The following is a 10,483-nucleotide window of genomic DNA, read 5'->3' as shown; positions in this document are numbered from 1 at the left end:
GCAATAAGCAGTTTATTAAGTCCTGCATCTAATCCACTTCTACCTCAGCCCACCCCTAGTAACTCTGTTTTCTCCAGTCCCTTGTCCAATATTGGAACACCTGCAGAGGATTTAAACTCCTTGACTGCCTTGGCACAGCAAAGAAAAAGCAAGCCACCAAATGTGACTGCTTTTGAAGCAAAAAGTAATTCAGATGAGGCATTCTTTAAGCATAAATGCAGGTTCTGTGCTAAAGTGTTTGGGAGTGACAGTGCCTTGCAGATTCATTTGCGTTCTCACACTGGCGAGAGGCCATTTAAATGCAACATCTGTGGAAACAGGTTCTCTACAAAGGGAAACTTAAAAGTCCACTTTCAGCGTCATAAAGAAAAATACCCTCATATTCAAATGAATCCGTACCCGGTGCCAGAGCATTTGGACAATATTCCTACAAGCACGGGTATTCCTTATGGGATGTCTATACCACCAGAGAAACCTGTCACGAGCTGGCTGGACAGCAAGCCAGTCCTCTCCACCCTAACAACTTCTGTTGGCCTGCCACTCCCACCAACGATTCCAAGCTTGACCCCATTCATCAAAACTGAGGAGCCTCAGCCGATTCCCATTAGCCATCCTTCTGCTAGCCCTCCCTGCTCTGTCAAGAGCGACTCGGGAACAGCTGATCCCACATCAAAAATTTCCAATGGACTTTCTGATGAGGTAGAGTCTGGTGCTTTGCCTACCTCAAATGGCAAAATCGAAGAAAACCCTCAAAACACAAGCACCATCACTAACATGAGTAGCTCCGTGAGCTCCCCGGCAGCAGACTCGGGCTCCAGCGGTGTCGCCACTTTTACAAATCCACTGATGCCTCTAATGTCAGAGCAATTTAAGGCAAAATTTCCATTTGGAGGACTATTGGATTCAACGCCAGCATCTGAAACATCAAAGTTGCAGCAACTGGTAGAAAACATTGACAAAAAGGCAACCGATCCTAACGAGTGCATCATTTGCCACCGAGTTCTCAGCTGCCAGAGCGCACTGAAAATGCATTACCGCACACACACCGGTGAGAGGCCATTTAAATGTAAAATCTGTGGTCGTGCTTTCACTACTAAGGGCAACTTAAAGACTCATTACAGTGTCCACCGTGCCATGCCCCCGCTGAGAGTGCAACATTCATGCCCAATCTGCCAGAAAAAATTCACCAACGCCGTTGTGCTACAGCAGCATATCCGAATGCACATGGGAGGGCAGATCCCCAACACCCCAGTGGCAGAAAACTATCCGGAGTCAATGGAATCAGATACGGGATCTTTTGACGATAAGAATTTTGATGATATAGACAACTTCTCAGATGAGAATATGGAAGACTGTCCTGACAGCAGCGTGCCAGATACACCTAAATCTGTGGATGCATCACAAGACAGCTTGTCTTCTTCCCCTCTGCCCCTGGAAATGTCAAGTATTGCTGCTTTAGAAAATCAGATGAAGATGATCAATGCAGGACTTGCTGAACAACTTCAGGCAAGTTTAAAGTCGGTTGAAAATGGGTCAGTGGAAGGGGACGTTTTGACTAACGATTCGTCATCTGTCGGTGGTGATATGGAAAGCCAAAGTGCTGGAAGCCCTGCTGTCTCAGAGTCTACCTCTTCCATGCAGGCCTTGTCCCCATCCAACAGCACTAATGATTACCACAAGTCACCAAGTATCGAAGAGAAACCAGTAAGAGCTTTACCAAGTGAGTTTGCCAACGGTTTGTCTCCAACCCCTGCTAACAGTGGTGCTTTGGACTTGACGTCTAGTAACACTGATAAAATAATTAAAGAAGAGTCTCTGAGTATGCTCTTTCCTTTCAGAGATAGAGGTAAATTTAAAAACACTGCATGTGACATTTGTGGCAAAACATTTGCTTGTCAGAGTGCCTTGGACATTCATTACAGAAGTCATACCAAAGAGAGACCATTTATTTGCACAGTTTGCAATCGTGGCTTTTCCACAAAGGGTAATTTGAAGCAGCATATGTTGACACATCAGATGCGAGATCTACCATCACAGCTTTTTGAGCCCAACTCCAGTATTGGCCCTAATCAGAACTCTTCAGTTATGCCTGTTAATACACTGTCATCGCTCATAAAGACTGAGGTGAACGGCTTTGTGCACGGCTCTCCTCAGGACAGCAAAGAAGCACCCTCTGGTCTTGTTTCTTCGGGGCCACTGTCCTCTGCCACGTCCCCTGTGCTGCTCCCTGCTCTCCCCAGAAGAACTCCAAAACAGCACTACTGCAACACGTGTGGGAAAACATTTTCTTCTTCCAGTGCTCTGCAGATCCATGAAAGGACACACACTGGTGAGAAACCTTTTGCCTGCACTATATGTGGAAGAGCATTCACAACAAAAGGCAATCTGAAGGTACTTTTTCCTCTTGCTGCTCTTAGGCTTTATTTTCTCCTTCCTGGGGGTTTTCAGTTTTTTACATCTATTAATGTTGTAAGCAGTGGTACCTTTGGGTATCTGTGTTGTGACTGTGTGTTTAGTCAGCTCTGGTAGACCTAGGTGGCCTCTTGCTGAGTGCTCATGTTGGCAGCAGGTCTGAGGCATGAGCTGTTTTGGCTTAATTAAAATTCATCTACCAGCAAAGACTGTCTATGTAGAGTGTGAAACAGAACAGCCAAATGATGGTAAGGAGTATTAATTAACAGAGAAATGAGTTTTGTAACTCACACACCTCTTCAAGAGGTGAAAGGCTCTTGAATGTGCTGTTTTTCATATCTATCATGTAAGATGAGTGTTTAAAAAAACTATTAATATAATTCTGGAAGTAATGGGCGTTACTTTAATTGATTATATAACTAACATTTCCAACTGATATGTGTTTGAAAAAGCAAATATACTTAAGTTTTAGAACACCAGTTGAGCACTTTACTGTGTACATTTTTCTGTTGACAGAGTATTTCTCTAGAGGTTGCTGCCAGTAATGTGAGGTGCATAATTACTTTCAGGCCATTCTGTCTATACAGGAGGCTCTCCAATGAGCAATCAGTAAAGGATACTTTCTGCCTGTCTGAAAAGGACGTTTATAGGGTAAAGGGTGTCAAATACAATACTTACCATTGCAATGAAAGTGGACATAGCAATTCTAGCCCTGAAAGCAGCTATCTGCAATTGACAGAACAACACAAAGTCATTATAAACTAAATACATGTAAAACAAAAAAAGAGTAAGAAGCAATGCATTGTTGAGCAGCAGAACAGGGTATTGTGGGTAATGATGATGGGCTAATCCAGAAGTAGTTTATTTATTATTTCAGATGGGAAATGGAGCTCTGCATCCTCTTACCTTTAATGCCATTCATTAGGTAACAAGATTGGACACCTTCATGGACTCCTGCCTTCTCAGTGATCAAAATAAGTTTGAAATCCCTGTCAACGTCTATTTTTTGTTTGTTTGTTTCTTCCTTTCTTTCTTTCCAGGTTCACATGGGCACTCACATGTGGAACAGTACTCCTGCAAGACGAGGCAGACGACTTTCTGTAGATGGCCCCATGACATTTCTAGGAGGCAATCCTGTAAAGTTCCCAGAAATGTTTCAGAAGGATTTGGCTGCGCGGTCAGGGAACGGAGACCCATCCAGCTTCTGGAATCAGTATGCAGCTGCACTCTCCAATGGCTTGGCCATGAAGACCAACGAGATCTCTGTCATCCAGAATGGCGGCATCCCTCCAGCACCGGGAGGCCTGGGCAACGGGGGCAGCTCTCCCATCAGTGGCTTGACAGGAAGCCTGGAGAAGCTCCAGAATTCAGAACCCAATGCACCTCTAGCTGGTCTGGAGAAAATGGCAAGCAATGAAAATGGGACAAACTTCCGTTTTACGCGTTTCGTGGAAGACAACAAAGAAATTGTAACAAATTAGAAAAAAAAACTCCATAAATAACATTCCTGCGTATAGTGCAACCTAGGGTTGCTTTTTTCAAGCTGCAGGCTACAACATTACAAAGACTTTGTTTTGTACCGTGTTCTACTTCTAGAGTTCTAAGAGAGCTTATTTATTAGTGATATAACCCTTGCTTTGCAAACAAATGCAAGCATTAACTTTGGTCTCCCGTATTTTGAACTAAATACTAATCGACTAGAGTGCTGTAAACTTGCTGTAACATTTATGGCAGTTGCAAGTCTGTTCTGCTAGGTGATCTTATTCTGGCATTAACTTATTTTCTATATCCAGTTTAACATGAACTCTGGTATTGATGCGATGCCTCAGTGATGCATTAGATCTCTAATAAAAATCTGTATATAAATGTACACTTTGATCCTGCTGGAAACTTTATCAGCAAACACATTGTTTAATTTTTCCAAACAAAATTAAAAAAAAGGACTGAGAGAATATAGACTGAACAGTGTGGGTCCTTTACACAGCTCAGTTTTTGATTTTTATTATAAAATTAAAACTGCTTTAATTTTTGTAGGTTTAACATTTTCCGTTTTGAACTGTTATTTGTATTGTGCTTTTTACTTGAGTCGTCTTAAATGTTAATACATTTCTGTACAGTAATAAGCACGCGGATTATTAGAGGAGATACTGAAGTGTTGTTTTGGTAGTTGAAACTGAGACGTAACATTTTGCCTTGTAGGTATATTCATTATAGAAAATGTGCTGGACTTTCACAATGCTGCTAAGTATGGCATCTTGAACAACTTCCGTGGACAACTGTAGATGCTCCTGTATATACAATAAGACATCCCTTTCATTAAAATGTACATACGTTCCTTACAAGACCAAGCCCTACTCCTTGACCAAGGGAACAAGTATAGTGTTTGTTTATTTTGTATTAGGTATTGGGGGGGGCAGGGGGAACCTTGGACTGTTACATGCACTTTCTCGGAAAGTTGAAAGGAAAAGAGGTCCAGTTTCTTTAACATTTAATACTTACTAACAGCAGAGATACTGTAATTTTACTCGAGTAATCAAATACATTTTTGCAACAGATAAAATTCGCTGTCTCTGTGTTTTTAAAGTGTACCTGTATTTAGTAATCATTTTGTATTATTTAGCCTTTCCCTTGGTTAACATGAACTGTCCAGGTTGTATGTGTGTGTTTATATTTGTAAGTATGGGTATACATATATGTATTGCATATTAATTGCTAGTATATTTTTCATACCCCCTAATAGTGGGAAATTTCTCCTTAACTATTCAACTCCTTCTCATAAAATTGTAGATATTTTGGCATTTTTAGTTTCTTTATTAAAAAAAAATGCTGCTAGCAAAGACCTTATTGAGCCTAGGTAAGTTTCCTTTGAAGGAAATAATTTATTACATTTAAGGCTTGATTTGGTTCAAATGATTTATATTTGATATTAATTTTATTTTATGAGATTGTATGTTTGTGGCATGCTTACGCTGCTTTATCTGTGTTAAGATGCCCACTTGCAAGCCTCCGTATATTATATGGGGTTTATAACTTGATTGTAAAAACAAAAACAAAAAACCCAACCAAAACCTAATTGCTTTGGCCTTGCACATGATTTGGCTTCCCTTAAACACCTGCAATGATTATTAACCTCAAATGAGTTTGTCAAACAGAATTCAGCCCAGTATTTTCACCCAGTAGAGTTTTATCTCTTTACATCGTTATTTAACAGAAACTAAATCAGATTGGCTGCCTTCAAAACCACCAACAGGCATAGCCAATTTTGGGTCCATGTGACTATATATATATATATTTTTTTACTATTCCAAAATTCAGGTGTTTTGCATTATGGGATTTTCTTCAGTGTCGCTGTGGGGGGAGTTGCCCAGCTTTTTAAACAAGAAGTGATCACTTAGCTCTTCCCCTTGCAGCTTGAGTTGCAAATTGGGCATCAGAGAGTATTTAAAACTGAAGAGCTGGAGTGAGAAATACTCTTCTTGAGGAGTTTTCCCCTTCCTATGGTTATGAATCCTGCATATTAACACTGTAGTCTGGATACCTCTTGGATTTCATGTCTTTAGGACTTTTCCTGTTCGAATGTGATGATTCACCCGGTACATGGTGTGCATTTTTGTTAACATGTAAGTTGTACACTAGAGCCAGCTGGCTTGTCAATGTGAATATTTAAGAATTCCAAGTCACCTTTTGGTCTCAGAAAAAGGTAAATTAAAAGGATTTTGATGATTTTATCAGTGAAATACTAACTAATTCTCCTTTTAAATTGAGTTGAGATCTGTGCAACAGAGATGTTGCCAGAGAAGGGCTAGCAGCCCCCAGCGCTCCGGGAGGGTTTGTCTCCTTTCCACGGCTTGAGTTTCATTAGTGCCTTTAACTCCAGCCCTCGGAACCTCTTCCCACGCGGAAGCGGAGTCTTTAGGTGCCGAGGGAAGCCGCTCCCGGGGCACCGGGACGCTCCTGCCGCCGGGTAACGAACGTAACGCGCTTGGCTTTTTTTTTGGGGGGGGAAGAAAACAAAAAAAAAAAAAAAGAGAAAGGGATTTTCTTTCTCGTACCTAAGGGCCTTCCCCCGGCCCCGTTCCCTGAGCGGAGCCCGCCCCGCGTTCACAGCGCACCCCCGGCTGGGCCGAGGGGGCGCCGGGGCCGCGGAGGCGCAGCTGCCCCAGGGGCTGCGCTCCCTCGCCCCAGCCCCGGCGCCCCCTGCGAGAGCCCACAGACCCTTTTCTCCCCCAGCCTTTCCGAAGCGTTTCCCTGAGGTGACGGGGTGTGCGGCGGGTGAGGCTCCCCGGGACGGGGGTTCCCCGATGAGCTCGGGCGCTGCCCCGCCCGCCCCGGTGCCGCCGCTTCGCTCTGCGCTTCCCTCGCTGCCGTCGCGGAGGTTTGGTGCCGGAGGTTGGTGCCGGCGGGAGGAGCTGCCCGTGCCTCCTGCTGCGCGGAGGGTGCCCGCGCCGTTCTCCCCTCGCTGCCGAGGGGCTTTTCCGTTCCCTTCCTCCTCCCACCCCCCGAACGGAGCTGCGGAGGCCGGGGACGCCGTCCCTGTGCCCGCAGGATGCGGTGCCAAGGGCCGGCTCGGGGCTCCCCGCCCCGTCAGGCGGAGCGCCCGGCTGGCTGCCTGCGAGGGAAGTGGGGGAAAGGGGGGTGGAGGGGGGGGGGGGGGAATAATTTGCTCTGGAAACACGGAATGTTAAATTTCCCGTTACTCGACACCAGACCGTGGGGACGGAGGGAAGTTACCTCTCCCCAGAGCTGTCCTGGCAAGCGCACAAAGGTGCTCGCGTCGCCTCGCAGCTGGAGCCGCGCTACCTCGCTGCAATTACCCAGCGCAGCGTTTCCTATTCACAGACACTGAATTAATCCTTATTCAAGAATAGATTTTTTTTTTTTTACGGTTTTGTTTTCGCAGCCGCATTTTCCTCATTAGAAACAAAGTTTTCTTCCCCCTTTCCCCTCCTCCCCCCTCCGTCTCGCCCATCGCAATTTTATCATCCATTAAAATAAAGGGTGGGGTGGTATATTTTTTTTTTTCCTTTCTTTTAAGCTCCAACGATCGTTCATTTAATCATCCCGAGTAATTTTCTTCACCCAGAAACAGACGTGATTTATTTAAAAATTGGGCTGATGTCGTGCGAAGCTTCCCCGCTTGGGAAGGGCCAGTGGCGGAGCGGCCGGAGGCGGGGGGCCCGTGCTGGCCGGGACACCGCAGGGCTGCCCCTCCCGCCGGGCACTGGTGCCAGCCCACGGCCCGGGAACTTGGGGGTTCCCCGAATGCCGTGGGGGGACGAGGAAGCGAGGACGCGGCGCTCTGCGGAGCGGGGAGCGCAGCTCGGCCGCGGAGCAGCCCGGCGGGTGTCACTTCTCGGGGCGGACTGGGGAGGTGTTGGGGGACAGGCGGAATGAAAGGCTGTAAAGGGCGTAAAAGGCTCACCCGAAAGACCCACGATACCGGCGGAGAGGAGAGAGAGGATCGGGGCAGCACATGAGATGGGCAGGAATGAGGTTTCTGTGTTGGCGAGGCAGGGGTGAGAAGGGAAGGGAAGCAGCAAACTGCCTGGCTTATTTCGGGTGCTGATGACGACCAAATCCCAAACCCTTCTCTCAGGGAAAAGTCAGTTGAATTTCGGTGTTTCTTCCGAGGCTGGGCTGTGGTTTGAGACTTAAGAACAGGTTGCAAGTACTCCCAGCTGTAGCGAGCAACAAATGTCTCGATTTGTTCTTGCTTTGGAAAGAATATTTGCTGACCATCAAAATGCAACAGTTGCTGCTTGTTTTGACCTTCTCTGTGGGGCATGCTTCTTGCTTTTGAGAGTCCTGAAGTCACAAACTACCTGGCTGTGTCTTTGCAGGAGGCCAGTTTTACTTGGCAGGAGAAGGTGAGACTTTGTAACATGACAGTTATTTTTTTGCTGTCTCCTTGCCAGTGTTCAGTAGCTTTCCAGGTTTGTTTCCCTGCCAGCGTTCAGTAGTTCTCCAGGTTTGTTTCTCTGTGGTCGGGTCTTGTTGTGGTTTTGGGGTATTTTTTTGTCTTTTTTTGTTTTTAAATCGAACTAGCATTTTTTCGTTTGGTTTCCTTCTCTCATGAATATGAGTTGACAGAAGTTAAAATAATGTTTTGCAAATAAGTGGGTGCAGTTATTTATGCCACCTGGAAGCAATGTGCCTCTTAACTGCTGAGTTGAAATATAATGACTTAAAGATTTCACCTACAACATGGTCTCTTATATAAATATGTATCTCTAGACAAGGAGTAGAGACTTAGAAATATTAATAGGAAAGAACAGGAATAATTGAAAAGTATGCAACTTCAGCTGAGAACAGAGTTACTGACAGCTGTGTTTATGATTTTCTGGGTTTTACATCCAGGTTATAGTTAATATCGGAATGGTTATCCTGACTACTGTCACTGGCCTAGGAGATGCCTGGAAGATGGTGAGTGCATGGTGATTCCTTCCTGGGAAGATCTCCTTGTTCCAGGGATATGAAATACCAGGAGGCCCTGAACCACACCCAGTGGCTGAAATATTTCACAGGTAAGTGAGATATAGGAATGTTAGTAATTAAAATGATGTTTCTGGCTCAAATTGTGGTTTGGTTTTTTTTTTGTTTTGTTTTGGTTTTTTTTGTCTTACCACAAGTTTCTTCAGTTTCCATTTTATCTTCTGTTTTAATTTAGACATGTATTTTTGAACCCACAGACTAAATTTCTCAAGAGGAAAAATCTCTCAGTGATGTGGGAAGGGGAGCAGTAGAGTGAAAACAGGAGAACAGGAAAGAGGAATTTTCTTTAGTGCTCAAGTCTGTCTAACACTGTGGGAGCTGTTGAAGAACATACACGTGAGGGTTAGAGTTGTTCTCTGCAATGCTCTGCGTGCTGGGTGAGGCCAACATCTTGTATGTGGCAGACTCAGAGCACACAGTACACTGTGAGAACACCCAATACAGAGTTGTAGAGTAGGAAAGTGATGTCATCCTTTCAATAATTAGTTAACCCAAACTGCAAGCTCTTCTTAACTTTCAGAAGTTATTGTCACCCTTGGAAAGAACTTCAAAATCAGGTTAGATGGACACCAAAAACATTTCCATGCCCACGTTAAACTTGGTCACCTGTGGTAATAAGGAAGGTTCTCATTGGAATGATCAGCCCTGAAACTTCTAGTGTCATTTCATTTCAAAAGTAAGAAGTCTCTCCATGTTAGCAGACATTCACATCATCTGTACAGACAGCTCTCTTGACCAGCGCAGTGCTGAAGTGCAAAGGTCTATTTTCATTATTTAAAGGTCTTAAAAATGCAGCATCACAATGTCAGGTGGGTGTAGCAGAAGCCCTGCAGCACCTGGCATCAGGTGGTGCAACACGAGAACTATTTAGAATTGAATATGAAATGCAAAAAATGGAGTGGTCTGGCACACTGTAACAGATTTAACCCCACTGGTCACTATTTCTTTCTTCCTTTTCCCCCATCTTTTCCGAGGAAAATAATTTCAAAGTGAAGCCAGTGAAACTAACTTGACGAATAATATTAAGAATTTTTTCAAAGCAGTGCCTGTTTTGAAAATGAGTTTCCTTTAGCAGTGAGTAATTTTAAATTGCTTTATTTTCATCAGGATTTTAAAATGTCATGTAATCCATAGTGAAGCTAACATTTGTTTAATATGTACAATAGCTAAGTGGATGTTCAGTGCAAAATGTGCATTCGTATGAACCCCTATCTGTCTGTTGGTTAGAGGATCCAGAGAATAGCAAATTACAGAGAGAGACAGAACAGATTTCAAGGGTTTATATGTCTGTTTAGTTGTCTAGACTGAATACTAAGTCCTCTCAGCAACTTGTGTTGGAGCTGCTGCTGGGAACGGTGCTGTCCGTGATCTTAGGTCCCTCGTTAGCTCGGTTGTGGGAAACCCTTAATAGCAGAATAGGCCTCTGGTGCTGATACATGTAAACTAAGTTAAACCCCTGTTGGTTAGCTGAGCTTATTTTGGCTTCTGACACTGGTGAATGCCTGAGTGCTGTACAGACAATTTCTGTAATGCTGTATGTGGCAGTTTTAAGGTGCTACTTTCTTTCCCTTTCAGTCCA

The 10,483-nt window shown here is 44.3% G+C and overlaps 1 protein-coding gene and 1 long non-coding RNA gene across 7 annotated transcripts in view; both read left to right on the top strand.

Annotated features, from left to right (window-relative positions):
- Positions 1–5,462, top strand: part of SALL1 (spalt like transcription factor 1) — a 17,780-nt gene extending 12,318 nt beyond the window's left edge. For all 5 annotated transcript variants that reach the window (XM_032701008.1, XM_032701007.1, XM_032701006.1 and 2 more), the window contains 2 exons: positions 1–2,391; positions 3,453–5,462. The exon at positions 1–2,391 is cut by the window's left edge and continues 1,016 nt beyond it. In XM_032701008.1, coding sequence (XP_032556899.1) covers positions 1–2,391; positions 3,453–3,893 — 2,832 coding nt within the window. In that variant the 3' untranslated portion in view covers positions 3,894–5,462. The remainder of the gene's footprint in view (positions 2,392–3,452) is intronic.
- Positions 5,463–6,246: 784 nt separating this feature from the next.
- The window catches only part of LOC116793277, a 100,605-nt gene continuing 96,368 nt past the window's right edge, over positions 6,247–10,483 (top strand). The window contains exons 1-2 of one of the 2 annotated variants that reach the window (XR_004359425.1): positions 6,247–6,376; positions 8,770–8,936. This is a non-coding gene — a long non-coding RNA (uncharacterized LOC116793277). Of the gene's footprint in view, positions 6,377–7,733; positions 8,280–8,769; positions 8,937–10,483 lie in introns of those variants that run through there. The other variant, XR_004359424.1, reaches the window with a different exon arrangement.

This window comes from Chiroxiphia lanceolata, chromosome 13 (genome assembly GCF_009829145.1).
Source record: "Chiroxiphia lanceolata isolate bChiLan1 chromosome 13, bChiLan1.pri, whole genome shotgun sequence".
Classification (NCBI taxonomy): Eukaryota; Metazoa; Chordata; class Aves; order Passeriformes; family Pipridae; genus Chiroxiphia; species Chiroxiphia lanceolata.
Note: the sequence above shows the minus strand (reverse complement) of the source record. Positions and strands in the feature narration are given on the sequence as shown.